The sequence below is a fragment of the Pelodiscus sinensis genome, chromosome 9, assembly GCF_052426305.1.
Source record: "Pelodiscus sinensis isolate ZL-2025 chromosome 9, ASM5242630v1, whole genome shotgun sequence".
Taxonomy (NCBI): Eukaryota; Metazoa; Chordata; order Testudines; family Trionychidae; genus Pelodiscus; species Pelodiscus sinensis.
The window spans coordinates 45,467,524-45,483,853 of NC_143060.1; the positions used below are offsets into that span (position 1 = coordinate 45,467,524).

The 16,330-nt window shown below is 39.2% G+C and overlaps 1 protein-coding gene across 8 annotated transcripts in view; it reads right to left on the reverse strand.

Moving 5' to 3' along the window:
* Nucleotides 1-16,330, reverse strand: part of VAV3 (vav guanine nucleotide exchange factor 3) — a 248,862-nt gene that overhangs the window by 146,379 nt on the left and 86,153 nt on the right. For all 8 annotated transcript variants that reach the window (XR_016350269.1, XR_016350268.1, XR_012905973.2 and 5 more), the window contains exon 3: nucleotides 2,207-2,265. Coding sequence is in view for 5 of the 8 variants with exons in the window: in XM_075936644.2 (XP_075792759.2) it covers nucleotides 2,207-2,265 (59 nt within the window). In the remaining 3 variants the exon portion in view is untranslated. The remainder of the gene's footprint in view (nucleotides 1-2,206; nucleotides 2,266-16,330) is intronic.

Here is a 16,330-nt window from a genome sequence, read left to right on the forward strand (position 1 = left end):
CTTGAAGACCACCTTATCTTCCTAAAAGTCAGCAAGTAGTTCATCTGAGTACTGCAAGAGTCCCTGGGTCAAGGAAAAGAATGCAGGTAGATATAAGTGTCCGAGTAAGAGAGTTTGGAGTGCATAAATCTCTGTAGGGAGCAGCTAGATGGAGAAGGGAGTCAGGAGGCTTGCCCAAACTCTAAGCAGATGGCCTTAGAAGTGCAGTCTTACAGGGTGCAGTCAGGCCTTTGTACAAGACCCCTCGGTGGGAAGAGCATGGTTGATTAAACAATACAAGTTCAGCAAACCACACAAGTTCAGCAATTTTGGTTTGAAGAAATAAAAGTGAAGTCCTGAAGAAAAAGGACAAAAAAAGAAAAAATCCTGTGGCTGGAAAGTGTTCTGCAGAGCAAGTGTACGTTCCTGCTGCCTTTGCATAAAATCATAGAACGCAAGAATTGGAAGGAACCTCGAGAGGTCACAAAGTACAATTCTTTGTACTTACTGCAGGAGCAAGCACCATCTAGATCATCCCTGACAGATGTTTATCGAACCTATTCTTAAAAAAATTTCCCTTGGAGATTCTACACATTCCCTAGGTAATTTATTCCAGAGCTTAAACACCATGACAGGAAGCTTTACCTAATGTTCAAATAAAACCTCCCATGATGCAATTTAAGCCCACTGCTTCTTGTCCTATCATCAGAGGCTAAGAAGAATAATTTTTCTCCCTCCTCCTAGTAACAACCTTTAGGTCTTGAAAGCTGTTTTCATGTTTCCTCTCAGCCTTCTTTTTTCCAGACTAAACAAACCCAATTATTTTCATTCCTCCCCATAGGCCATATTTTCTAGACCTTTAATCATTTTTGTTGCTCTCCTCTGAACCTTCTCCAATTTGAGATATGTCACTTTTCCCTATTCCTTTCCCCAATTTCCCTAGGTCTCTTCCCCAGGCTTGCCTTTCTCTGATCCAGCTCAGCCATGAAGCACTCTAGGCTTGCCTTTGTAGCCATTCATAGCTTTCCCAAGCAGTAGCATGAAATTTATATTCTTGATATGTTAACTACTGCCCACAGGGTTCCAAAAAACAGCAATGAAAATTGAGCAGAGCCTTGTATATTTTGCACCACTGCTGCCTGAAAAGTCTGCAGCTATACCAGAGGCACTGGGAGCTACCTTCTGGTTCAAAGAAACACCTGAATTTGAATTTGGTTTATAGTTAATTGACATTTGGAAGGTTTTCTTCACAATCATAATTCCTGTACTATGCTTATTATTTTAAAGAGAGTTTTAATAGTTCTTAAATTGATGAGGTAGGCTCCTCAAATGTAAAAGGAAAGCAACTCAATAGCCACTGGTAAGTTCCATAAGTTTGAGCCCTACACAAGAGTATTTGTTCACAACATATCTAAATCCTTTGTGATCAGGTATCTTTATAACATACTTAACACATGAACAACAATTCCTTGCTGGTGTATAACTGAGTACATACATAGAGCAGGCTATTACTAGCAACCCAATATAACTTATTAGAGTGAGTTATTTGTCACAAGTTAGGTCATTTTAAAATAAGTATGTTCATCAGAATATCAAGAGCGTATTATATACAAGCCATTTAATCTATTTCAAATTTTAAGTTGTTTTCATGAAAAAGAAAGGCATTTTAATAACCTCTTTCGCTTTTTATCTACAACTATTTATGAAGAGACAAACATATATTTCCAATATGATTTAAAATAAATCTGGGAGTGAGACTTTAGCTGTAATTTGCATTCCAAAGTGAATCTGAACAAACGATACATTCTTTAAAGAAGGTGTTTTACAGAAAAATAAATAGATATTGGTTTATAGATAAAACAACAGCACAAATGGCTGTTCCTTAACTTATGTTTATTCCTACATATAAAGGCTGTAGATGCACAAAAAAGGCTAAGCAAATTTCCAGGTGATGTTCGGCACAATAGGGTGAATTAGGACACTGAAGATTCAGAGAGAAGCTTCATTTTGTGGGCTAGGTGATACGGGTTTCACAGAAATACAGCGTTTAAAAGTCACAAATGCTACTCTAGACAAGAACAGACCTCTGCATACAATTAGAAGCACAGAAAAAAATAAGGCTAAAACAATGCAACTGATTTCATATTTCTTTTAATTGTATATCATGGAAAAATGTTACTTGTTTTGTAAGTGATAAAAAGGAAATTAAGCAGCACTCGTGTCATACCTTATTCCTGTTGCTAATGCAATAGGAGTGCGAGAAAGTTTTGATAGTGTTTCTATAACCTGCAGAAAAAGAAGGGAATAGAAAATATTTGTTCAGTTAATATCATATTTTGTACTCTATTTTTCAATTCAGCAATGAGAGCCTAATCATACACCACAAATAATAGGCACCCCAGATCTGGCCCTGCAAAGTGCTACATGCCCTCGACTCCCGTAGTATCAGCAGCTCCCAAGATTAGGTCCTTAGTGCTTTTGAGGAAGGAATGGGAAGCAATAAACCCTAACAATAACAGAATATTTTAAATTTACAACAAGCAGGTTCCATTTGCATTTAAACATGAATGAAGTATTCAATAGATGTTATCCTGGAGATTGCCACGAGAGCCTGGTTTTTAGGGGAAAAAAGACCCATACCAGCTATTCCACCAACTGACCAGAAGAGGGAGCCATAAGGCAAATTATTACTATTCATATGTTTCAGATAAAGAAGTTGGCAGCACAGAAAAGGAAGCAAATCCCAACTCATCTCCAGAAAATAAAAAATGTTTTAAAATGTTATTTTAAGGAGACTGACCAAGAAAGAGAAGGATACCAGGGAAAGAGGGAGATTTATTTTGATAGTATGTGTGAAATTATACTGCAATTATCTGCAATACAAGGCCAACTTCTATTCTGCCCACTAGTTAAGATTTGCTCAGTCACTCAGAAGTCTCCCACTTTGAGCACTGACTGTTGAATGTAAGGCTGGCAGTTATTGTTTCCAGAGAAAACTAAGTTAAATGAGGATCAATGTAAATGCCCGTAATCCTCTGAAATCATAAGAGCAGCACCCAATTATACTAGGACTGAATTTGTTTCATATTTTCTAGTCTACATTAAACTAAAGCCTTGCATATCAGAGGAAGCCTATTACTTTTATTTGTAGTATTTTGTTTATTGGAAATAATCCTCCACAAATAATCAGAATAGTAGCCTGCTCATGAGCATGCAAATTAAGACTATCACCCACAACAGAACAATGCAATATTGAGAGAGAAAAACAATGCACTAAAAAACAGAGTAGTTGTCGCCCCACTGCACACACTGTGTATGCCTGGTTAGAAAATATTTGACAAAACTTGACAAAAATGAAGAGGAAGCTCTACCCAGTGTGCTATTTCTACATTTCCTTTACAGCAATCCTAACTCTGAGTCTGAGGTTACACACCTCCTCAGAAGCAAGTCGTCACACCAAGCCAAGCTCTCATTTCGACAGCATAACCCTCAAGTGTGTTTTTCGGTGCACGATCAGTTTATGCAAAATAGGGCATGACATTCAAACACAGAGCATTCCAAAAGTAAGTGCATCATGGACTGCTCCCCAGTGGGTGATGTCTTTCTGATCATATGTTAAAAGCACAGTTGTCAGAGTGAATGGGTTTGCATGAAGCAGTAACTTTTACTTGAAGTTCTCTGACACTAGGCTTTTGGAAGTTAGTATTTATTATTGTTTCACCTGATTCGCACCAAAAAACTGCAAGAACTTGGATACATGTGCTAAACAGTTGCATGTTAATGGGTTAAGAAGCCATTACTCATTAGCTGTTTGTGTATGGATATCTGTATCCTCTGTTGAAATATTATTTTGTAACTTCCTGCAGCACTATTCCTATGTTACAGTAACACTACTCTAGGATGACTCTTTTTCTTCTTTCTCCAGCCATGGCAACTTCTCCTGATTTTGCTTATTAATGAACTAAGGAGACATTTACTATAGGTTATGTAAGCACTTCTGCACTGCTTCGTGAAATGTTATTTTGTGGGTTTTTTTTTTTTTTTTTTGGCTGTTATATTCCCACTAAGTCATATCACGCATTCCTCTGCACACTTACGGAAAGTGTACACTAGAGGGACTCTCATCTTTCTCCAGAGCTGGGTATTTCTCCTAGTTTAACTGTGCTATGTGATAAGATGTTGTTGTGTTAATTGTGGTATTTTTTCACAACATAGTCAACCTATAAGTCCTGAACTTCAAATACAGAATTAGAGTATCTTCTTAAAAGACTCTCTCATTGATATTTAAGAAGACAGCTATACAAATAATGTAATATAGAATTCACATTTATCCTTTAAACAGACAACAGATTCAATACACTAAAGCACCTGGGCACCCATGAAGAGTATGTACAGTTAATCTGTTCATTCACTATTTACAATATCTCAGCAATTAAATGCTTTTGTTAACTGTTGTTGGCCCAAGCCAGCAAATGCTACAGATTGGTGTTTACTACTCTGATTAGGCCCACTGAGGTCAATATAATTAGACATGATAGTAGGCACCACACATTCTGGATTGGTTTCAGGACTGGACCCTTAATTGTAATAAATACTGTATTTTAGCTGTATGAAATTACCACGAACATTTATTACAAACTGCAAGTTGTCCAAAGCACTGACAGCGGAATAGCTTCGACTAAAAGTCCATTTATTCTTAAATGCGTTGGAATGAACACACTGGGTCAGATTTTCAAAGTAGTGTGGTTCTCATTCAGGTACTTAAATAAGCACGAGATGCTTACAAATACCCAGCACTCTGCAACAACCATCTATGCAATTTATGGCCAGATTATAGGCTACGCGTTATGAAGCTATGGCCCTTAATTCTTCCCCTGAAAAGAGTCTAATCAGACAACAGATATATTGGCACAGTAATGCAGCAGCCATTTCAGTAGTGACTGCTTTAGTTAACATTGCAAAACATTTCCATTACAAACTTATCTGTACTCTTTCTAAAACATCATGTTGGTTTTTGCCCAACTATTTGGGTAGATTCTTTTAAGTTTTGAGTAAAACTTCTTCAACCACTGGATCCATAAGAAGGTAAAAGGTAAAAATATATTTCCCCTATTTTATAAGTAATTTCACTGTTTCCATCACACAGAAAACTTGTGCAGTGAGCTCCAAAGGCAGAGGAAAGACATCCCTACTTGCCAGAATCTTCAGCCAAGCAAAAGGTGTGTAACACAGCCTGGCCACTCCTTCAGTTCCCGTCAATGGCTGGAACAGTGACCCCAGCCTCTTCGTGATAGGTCCACTTGAGTGGCCTGTGTTTTGGGGTAGTGTTCTTTTCTTTATTTTGTTTCCGAAATTTGCTACTAGATAACTGTTTGCCCTGGGTAACACTCTCACACAGATCTCTATTCAGTCATCCTGCCCAAAGGGTTTATATTTGAAGAAGTTACAGGGCACACCAGTGACTCCACTATGTAGACAACACCCTTATCTGCATCTCAGGTTCCATCAGACCTGCATCTCAGGTTCCGTTCAGTCAATGAAGTTGAACGACTTTTCCGGTGTCAGGGCCAAGATCGGTGCATGGATGAGAGGCATCAAGTCCAACTTCACACAACTAAAACCAAGGTCATGATGTCTGTACCAGAAAAAAAAATGGTAGAGCTGCTATGCACTTCCTCGACTGAGCAAGCATGCCTGTTCTCTGTTACCCAGCCAGGAGCACATTTTTCCCCCATCAATGCTTGTCAATAATGATAGAAATGTATCCATGTTAGTCTGGTGTAGCTGGAACAAAATACAGGACTATGTAGCACTTTAAAGACTAACAAGATGGTTTATTAGATGATGAGCTATTTTCTTCCACTATTTGATCTGAGGAAGTAGGTCTGGCCCACGAAAGCTCATCATCTAATAAACCATCTTGTTAGTCTTTAAAGTGCTACATAGTCCTGTATTTTGTAAATAATGAAGCATTCTTTACATACAAATCTGACAACAACTGCCCATGCTTTGGGCATCTTAAGCATGGATTCCTCATGGTCCTATACATAAAGACCATTCAAACTTCAGGTAGCAAAGAATCAACCTATCTGTTTAATATGCAATCAGTGTTTTAGACAAAGACTGTATTGTAGGTCATCTTGCTCTACAATCAACACTTTATAAGTAAAAAAACCACAACTAATGGTTCTAAATGACTTAGGTCCGGATTATCAAAGAGACCACCTTTTTCTTCTTGTTACTGCACCCAGCTGAAGTAATTCAGTAAACAGCTCTCTGGTTTAACACATCAAAAAGGTTCCACTGTCCAGCCCTCAATTTTTCTTGCAGAAGACTGGAAAGGGGCAGATATAGTGCCCATCTATAAAAAAGGAAATAAGAACAAGCCAAGAAACTACAGACCAGTCAGTTTAACTTCTGTGCCAGGGAAGATAATGGAGCAAGTAATTAAGGAATCCATCTGCAAACAACTGGAATATAATAAGGTGACAGGTAACAGCTAGCATGGATTTGTAAAGAAAAAATCATATCAAACCAATCTGATAGCTTTCCAAGCCTTGCGAATAAAGGAGAAGCGGTGGATGTGATATACCTAGACTTTAGTAAGGCATTTGACAGTCTTGCATGACCTTCTTATCAATAAACTGGGAAAATGCAACCTAGATGTGGCTACTATAAAATGGGTGCATAACTGGCTGGATAACCATTCACAGAGAGTAGCTATTAATGGTTCACAATCATACTGGAAGAGCATAACAAGCGGGGTTCCGCAGAGGTCTGTTTCGGGACCAGTTCTGCTCAATATCTTCAGCAATGATTTAGATGATGGCATACAGTATGATTATTAAGTTTTCAGACGATACCAAGATGGGAGGGGTTGCAAGTGTTTTGGAGGAGAAGATCAAATTCAAAATGATCTGGACAAACTGGAGAAACAGTGTGAGGTAGAGAGGATGAAGTTTAATAAGGAGAAATGCAAACTACTCCACTTAGGAAGGAACAATCAGTTTCACACATACAGAATGGGAAGCGATGGTCTAGGAAGGAGTACTGCTAAAAGGAATTTAGAGGTCACAGTGGACAACAAGTTAAACATGAGTCAACAGCGTGACACTCTTGCAAAAAATGCAAACAATTCTGGGATGCATTAACAGGAGTGTTATGAGCAAGACACAAGAAGTCATCCTTCTGTTCTACTCTGCACTGATTAGGCCTCAATTGGAGTATTGAGTTGAGTTCTGGATGCCACATTTTATGGAAGATGTGCAGAAATTGGAGAAGGTCCAGAGAAGAGCAACAAAAATTATGGAAGTTCTAGAAAACGTGAGCTACTAGGAAAGACTGAAAGAACTGGGTTTGTTTAGTTTAGAAAAGAGAAGACTGAAAGGGACATGATAGCAGTTTTCAAGTATCTAAAAGGTGTTACAAGACAGAGGGAGAAAAATTGTTCTCCTTGGCCTCCAAGGATAGAACAAGAAGCAATGGGCTTAAATTTCAGCAAGGGAGGTTTGGGTGGACATTAGGAAAAACTTCCTGTCAGAGTGGTTAACACTGGAATAAATTGCCTAGGAGGCATTGTGGAATCTCTAACACTGGAGATATTCAGAGCAGGTTAGACAGACATCTCAGGGATGATCTAGACCAGTGGCTCCCAAACTTTTCAGCATCACGCCTCCCTTTTTGATTTTTGAAAAACCCTCATCCCCTTCCCGCCGAAAAAAATAGCAGCAAAACTTGTTGAGAAGAAAAAAAAAAAAAGGAACTGACCGGGGCAGCAAAACTTGATGGTGGGTGGACTGTGCCTTGTTCCCCCCCCCTGGAATTTCTTCATGCCCCCCAGTTTGGGAACCCAGTGTTTGGTCCTGCCATGAGGGTAGGGGACTGGACTCGATGACCTCTCGAATTCCCTTCCAATTCTATGATTGTATCCAGATGAGTGCCCTAAGAATTAACATTACATTCTGTTTTCTGGGCTTTTCCTGAGTGTGTGTGGTGGGGGAGGTTTGAAAGGGGTCAAGTGGGCTAAAGGGAAAATTTGTTGCTTTCATCATGGTGGGAGGAAGGTTCTTAGAGATGTTCAGTGGTTTGAGGAAACTGATTGATGGGAAGAAACTATTTGGATATATATTTTTTACGTCTAGAGCTTTACGCAGGTATTTGATACACTGGACTGTATCGTGCAAGAAACCACAGTCAATGCTGCTACTCCCTCTCCCTCTCCATCCCAGTATACCCTGTAAGCTGAGCGCTCGGGCAGCCATGCTGCCCAGCTGATTAGCAGTGTGTCCACAGAGGCAGCTTGTGTTTTTACTGGTGGGGCAAATCTGCACATGCTTCAGTTCACATAACAAAATTTATTCTGCACATGTATGGGAAAAATTAAACTTTGCTCCATTCTTTAATGTTCACTTACGTATGGTGCAGGGGGAAAAAAGAAAGAAAAATATTCTCATTTTGCACATCTGAGGAGCATGCAGCTTTAAAAGACAATGCCAAATTACATTACTTATACATTCTCAGTTGATTCATGCTGAGAAACATTGTTATCTTTTCAGCTTTATGACTGCTGCTCTAAGGAAGGCAGATAGGGTTTCCTTTTACAAATCATGAACAATACTATGTCAACATTTAATCTGACACAGAAGGTGAAAAATATATTCATGTCTTATTGTACTCTATTTGTTGACTTCTGGACCCAAAGTACTCCAGGAAGTGTTAGATTTACATTTCAGTCTCTAATTTAGCAGACAGATGTGAAAAACAACATGTAGCCAAATTATTCCATAGTGACTGCCCAGATGCTGATGTGAAGAGAACATTATTTCAGCAAAGGCTGCTGTTATGCTGAAAACTTCTCTCCATCTGTCTTCCCCTGATAGTATGTGATGTCTTACACTGTGCCAATTCAGCCTACTTTCAATTCAACCATAACTCTTTGGGGAAGAGGAAAGGGAGAAGGGCTCTTTGAAAAACAAACACAGAAGATATGTGGATCTGGATACAAATCTCTTTAGAAAGAAAAAAATTGTGAGCCTGATACCAGGTCTCCACTTTGGCACAAGAGCAGCTCTTAAACACACAAATAAATGCAAATTGTGAAAGAACAACCATGCAAAACTTATAGTGTCAAATAATGCAATTAACAGTAACTGCCACTTGAATTCTACGTGGGTAGATGCAGATAAACAGAGGTTATATCAGGGGCTCTAGAAATTACATTACTGGCAAATCTCGGAATAGACTCCAGCAATCGTGATACGCATGCTCCAGCTCTTAGCTACTAGCAATGTTGCCTCATATTGTACAAGAATTTAATATTTTTAGCACGGTTTCAAAAATAACAGTTGCTAATACTGTCTGTACTTCCATCATATCATTTTATTTGTCCTCATCTTATGATGTTTCTTTTAATTTCTTTAGTTTTGTTCTGTTCCTATTTATTTAGATCAGGACTTCTTAACTTTGGAAGCCCCAGGGGCCACAATGATACTCACAGCACATGCCAAGGGCCGCAACTTAAGTGTGGTTGCATATGCATGCAAATATATATATATATATATATGCAAATATATGCAAATAGTTTTCACACTGACAGGCATGAATACAAAGATTAAGGCAAAACTACACAACACACAGGCCTCATTTAAGTCAGTTCCGCTGATATTAATAAAATGCAATATTTACCTGATTTCTACCCTTATGACAGCACTTTTAATGAGCAATGACAGTCCAGGAATTTAACTACTAAAATGCATATCAACAAATGACCATTATATTGACTACTTTTTTGTTTCAGCTCCCACCTGCGGGCCACGTGTTGAGCCCCGTGTAAACCCAAACTGCACCACGGGCCGCAAACGAATGGGCCGCGGGCCACATGCAACCCATGGGCCATGTGTTGAGTAGCCCTGCTTTAGATAAAACAATTAATGGCATGTAAATAGATTGTGCACATTCCCTTCTTTTTTAACTGCTCCCTTTAAAAAAATTCCAATCGGATTTGGACGAACTATTAAAGAAAAAAGTTGCAATTAAAAATGCGTGGTACATTTTAACTTATTTATATAAAAACAATATACAAGCACCAGCTATTGAGCACCAATAACAATAAAATAAAGGAGGATTTCAAGTCTTAAGATTGTACACTTTCTGCACAAAGGACCACCAATTCATACCTATTGCTACCCATTTCATCAGGACATGTATTTCTGCCTCATTTATTTTGGTTTTGCAACCTATGCTTCTTCACATCCAGCCTCAGATATCCACTGAACATCCATTCTCTGTCTCTTCGCTGTCTTCTGCCTGACATGATGAACCTGGAGAACAATGGGCAGACAACTTCTCTATGCATAAGGCTGCTGGTAAGGAAAGAAAACGGGATGGACAGTCCAACGAACCGTAGTAGAAAAATTCATTAACTACACGCTGAACCATGCTTCTGACAACGATATCAGACCTAAACCAGATGCGTAATGCCTTGAAACAAAGGGCAATGGAAGAGCCATGACTGAACAACATGCTTGTGGTTCCTTCAAAAATCTAACTCCAGCATTTAGATTCAAGGATCTTTCAGAGAAACCGACACATCCATTGAAACAGAGGACTTCTCAGACTGATGAATTCAGAAGTAATACAGGGTAAGTTCTTAATTCTTAAATGATGGTCCTTAATGGACCTGAATTCATCATCTTCTTCTCTAAGCTTCTTCCACTGCCTCTTGCATTCTGTATAGTATCACCTCTGCAGACCGTTTTGCCTACCAAGGTAACACTACTCTCCTCTAGTTCATTATAGTCAGTGAGATCTCCCCTCCCCCTTTTTTTCCCTTTTGGTTTTGGTTTCTGATAATGATTCCATCATGGTAGAGCAATTCTATCATACAAGAATGTACAGAATGGCAGGGCTCCCTTTTCACCAATTTAATTTATTTTCAAAATGCCTTTGACAGCCTATACAGATGCACATTGTGCATTTTTCACCTTTTTCATAATTATAATGGTGCTGCTAATACATTTCTTTGTTATCCATCTTATGGCAACGACATTCAGTGGGGATCTGTAGGACTGAAGAATATTCCACAATCGGGAATGTCTGCTACAATTTTAACGGATCAGAACTAAATTAAACTATGAGTTAACCATTAATAAATCCTTATCCACTTCCGAGCAAAATACATGTATTTTATTAATTCACAAAGTTGTGCTTAATATCTATTTCCATTTCAAATGACAAGATTAAAATTGCTTGTTTTGAAGTACAAAAGCCTCCCTAGACAGTTCTCTTCTTGCATGGGACTCAAATAATCCAAACTGAAGCAGCATATCCTCAGTGATCTCTAGGGTTCTTCTTCTGTCCAAAAGGCTGAGATGTTTAAAAAAAGAAAGTAATGGAGGAGGAGAGACTACAGCAGTTTCCTGTCTGCTTTTTGTGGTTTTGACTTTGTGCATGTCTTCCGAGTCTTTATATGCCTTAAGATTGTTTAGATACTGTTAAAGGATGGCAACTTTACTTTAGGCACTGTTGTAATAAAAAACAAGAATGTTGTCCTCTCTAGAAGCATATGGAAGCTGACTACGCAAATAAGACATAAATGTTTAATGCTGAGGGTAATTAACCATTGAAGCAATTTACCAAGGGCCATGAGAGAGTCCTCCTCACTGACAATTTTAAAATCAAGATTAGATTTTTTTTTTAAATATATGCTCTAGAAATTCTTTTGGGATCTCTCTCATAGTTCTATGAGAATCTATGAATATCTGAGTCAGCTAGGTCATCTTTTTAAAAAAGCCTGAAAAAAAGATAGGATTTGGTATAGGCTGATGTGCTTATTATCTTAAACAGCAGAAAAGGAACAGAAATGGAAACGCCTAGTACATTTGCACTAAGCCAAATTTCAACTAATCAACATAGTTCCAGTTATAATCCTTATTTACGCTAGCTTGTACTCAGCAAATGTGCACACAAATTCTATACAGGTTTAAACAAGTATGTTTTTAATGTCTCAGCCCTGGTCTACACTAAAAATAACTCCCCTTATTTCAAAATATTTATTTATTTCAAAATAACTCCCCTTAATTCAAAATAACAACCAGAGCATCTACACTACCAAGCCCATTATTTTGAAATAATAACTCCTGCTTTCCATGAGGAAAAACACTTATTTCAAAATAGTTATTTCAGAAGTTATTATTTCAAAATAATTTCCTAGTAGAGACATGCCCTCAGAGGGGTAGCCATGTTAGTCTGTAACTATAAAAGCAATGAATAGTCCTGTGGCACCTCAAAGAATAACAAAAATACATAGTATCATGAGCTTTTATGGCAATCTGCAGAACTGGGTGTTGCCCACAAAAGCTCATGATACTATATATAATTTTTGTTTCTAAGGTGCTACATAACTACTTGGTTTTTTATAGTTTTTAATGTATTAACCATGTTATTATTTCAGGAATATAATTTTTAAAAAGTCATTTTTCTCATGGGGTCCTAGTATACAACATTTAGAAAAAATTGAACTAGTGAATTTCTAATGAAACCCTTCAATAAGAGACAACATTAAGACAACATTAAATTGTCTTTGATTTCAAATGACATGATTTATCATCATATTCATTCTTTCTCTACTATGTATTCCTATGTAGGAATTCCAGCTCAGTATAAACAACAGCCTTAAGGGGTGGGATTTTCAAAAGTGCTCAGCATTTGCTTAGCTCTGTTATTGTTGGCTTCAGTAGGAACAAAGACAGGCCAACACAGAATGTTTTCCAAAATCATACCCAGAAACCTCAACTGTCACTGACCTATGTATGGAACAACACAACTGAAATGAGAAGACACTAAAAACATGCATGTTCTCTGAAACAACTAACTATTGTGCCATCTGGGCTGTTTCAGTATACCAAAATGATTAACATATCTGTATAAAAGTGTTTTATAAGAAAAAAGAAAGTGCTTTCACGTTGACTAGGCCTTAAACAAATGTCCTAGATAAGCATCCTGGAGATTTTTACCTGACATATTATTTCTTCCAGGTTCTTCACATCCATTGTATCCCAGTTCCTTTGCCCCCCACATAGTGGCAACAAAGTCCCTGGTTTTATTCCCCTAACAGTTTTTTTTTTAAAAGCTTACTTGGGATGTTATTTTTAATTATATAAACACCAAGAGTCTTTTACTGCAACAGCGTGCAATATTCCATGGTGGCAATTCCTAGAAATTGGTGTATCTGGTGTTATTTTAACAACTGTAACAGCAGATTTTATAAGCAAGATAAGAGAAGTAATTCTTCCAGTCTACTTTGTGCTAATTAGGCTCAACTGGACTAGTGTGTCCAATTCTGGGCACCATATTTCAGGAAAGATGTGAAGATACTGGAGAAGGTCCAGAGAAGAGCAACAAAAATTATTAAAGATCTGGGAAACATGATCTATGAGGGAAGATTGAAAGAACTGGGTTTGTTTAGTCTGGAAAAGAGAAGATAGAGGGGACACGATAACAGCTTTCAAATACAGGCAAGATACGTACAAGATAGGGACTACGTACAAGATAGGGACTGTAGGTTTGTTCTTAAGTTGAATTTGTATGTAAGTCGGAACTGGTACATATTGTAGGGGAAACTCTAGCCAAACATTTCTCCAGAGCTCAGTTTTATTCTCCCACAGCTCACTTCCCTCAGTCCTTTATTCTCAAGCTGAGGTGTCTGCTGAGAAAAGCTGCTCTGCGTCTCCCTGGTCTGCTGGGGGGGGGGGCGCTAGCTTCGTGTCTCCCTGGTCTGCTGGGGGGAAGCAGCTAGTGCGGGGTTGCCTCACCCTGTTTGTAAGTAGGGATCCAATGGAAGTCGGATCCATGTAACCTGGGGACTGCCTGTAACTAAAAGGTTGTTACAAAGAGGCGACAGAAAATTATTGTCCTTAGCCTCTGAGGATAGGACAAGAAGCAATGGGCTTAAATTGCAGCAAGGTAGGTTTAGGTTGGACATTAGGAAATTTTTCCTAACTGTCTAGATGGTTAAGCACTGGAACCAATTGCCTAGGGAGGCTGTACAATCTCCATCATTGGAGGTTTTTTAAGAGCAGGTTTGACAAACACCTGCCAGGGGTCATCTAGATGATGCTTGGTCCTGCAGTGAATGCAAAGGACCGGATTTGATGACCTCTTGAGGTCCCTTCCAGTTATAGTATTCCATTCCCCTCTGAGGCTTAGCAACTCACTGTCTCTTCTTTTTTCTTCCTCCCCTTCTTTTCTCTCTCTTTTTTTCCCTCTTCTCACCCCCCACTATCCCCTCTCGTTCCTCCCCCCCCCCCCCCCCACACACACTCCTCCTTCCCTTATTTATTCTTGGATCTGGACTTCTAACACTCCTGTCATCTGAAGAAGAAGTGGGTCGTGCCCACAAAATCTCATGATACCATCTACATGTTTTGTTAGTCTTTAAAGTGCCACTAGTCTATTGTTGTTTTTTAGGTTTTTCATGATTCTATGTTTTGAGGTAGGACAGATCAAACTCCCAGAGTCAATATCTGAACATGGAGGAGTATAGTAACATAAAAGTTCCAATTCTGCTATAACATCCTTTACAAAAGATCCTTCAATCAGGAGATTATTGCACTTGGATTTTCATTTCCAGTGTAGAAGGATATTTTAAATTCTTATAGTAAATGTATACTTATATTCATACTATGGTAAATACAATATAGGCAAATCAAAATTACACACACACACACACACACACACACACACACACACACACACACACACACACACATTTTTATTCATAGTGACATTTTATAATCCAAAATATGCTAGCATAATAGATACTAAGGGGTTGTGCCCCCTGCTCGCTATGCTTGCCAACCCCCTTTGTCCACCGCAGCCAGATCCTGGCCTCCCACAACCCATGCTGCAGCAGGAGGGGGGCTGCCACCAGCCCTTCTTGCAACCAGATGGGGGCTGGACCAGGGACAGAACGCTGCAGCCAGATGGGGGTGGGGCCCTGATTGGGCAGTACGTCTGGCCAGAGGGAAGGGTCAGGAACAGGCTGGGGGGAGGTGGCAGAGCAGGCTGGGGGCAGGTTGTCTGTCCAAGAGGGAGGATGCAGGAGCAGGCCGGGGACAGGGTGTCTGGTCAGACTGGGAGAGGAGGGAGCCAGTGTCCAGGCAGTGCGCATTGACTGCTAGAGCAGGCAACCGCTATCTGGCTGGGGGAATGGGGGAGGGAAGAGGAGACTCCACATGAGGCTCCACATGAGGCTCCACACCCCCACACATACCAGCCTCCTGCCTCTCCTCTGATATAAAGTCAGCAGCACGGGGAGGACGGGGAGGGGAGTGGAAAGAGCACCTGCATGTAAGTGTGCATGTTAACCAATTAGCCCAGGCTCATCAGTTAACCATGTACAAGGTTCCATTTTGACATCCCTAATTTCTATAAACTTCTAAGAAGGATTCTTTATTAAGATAATGGTCTTATTTAGCTAGGGAGCAATACTGAAGTTTGTGTCACAGTCACTCAATTATACAGGTCAGGTAGTTAGGAAGTATGGTAACAGCTTGATGAGATTAGTTGGGTTTTTTTTTTTTTTCCAATTCATAACTGTTTTGTGGGGTGGGGCTGTGAACAAGCAATTAAAACTTCCCAGATCCATGCTACTCGTTGCTGCATATTCAATTTCAAACATAAAAACAATAGATGTGTTAGAGTAAAGCAGGTCTATGAATCAATGAATGCTAAATAATAATCACAGAAACAGTCCAGTGCCAAGACTTCAAAGACACTGTCAACAATTAGCATGTATGAATTTATTTGACACTGTTTGTAATATGCTGGATTTTATTTTAATAAGCATTGATTTTTCTCTACTTCAGTTCCCATCAGACAGAAATCTCTTGTACTGCATATATCCAAAGACATTTGCTTCAGGAATGGATTGGTGCCAAAACCTAAGGTACTAAACCACCCCAATGCTGAATTGTATAAAAGCCTACTAGTAACAGGAAGAGATATTCTGGTCCTTCCTACAGGGGTGAGGTGGAGGGAGCCAAGTGAGAGAGAGGGAACAAAGGAGAGAAGATGGAGATAAAAGGAAGAAACTAGAGAAACAAAAACACAAGAAGGAGATGAAAGGGAAAAGAGAAAGAAAGCAGAAAAGGTAGAAACAGAAAGACAAATTAAAAATTCTAGAAATGGGGCCTTGTCAGCTCAGGCAAGAGACACTGTCTCAAGAGCGGGCCCGCAGTGCGGTTTGGGTTTACACAGGACTCAACAAAAAAGAGGTCAATTTAACAGTCTTCTGATGGTTTGCGTTTTAATCATTCAATCCCTGGACTGTCATTGCTCATTAAAAGTGCTG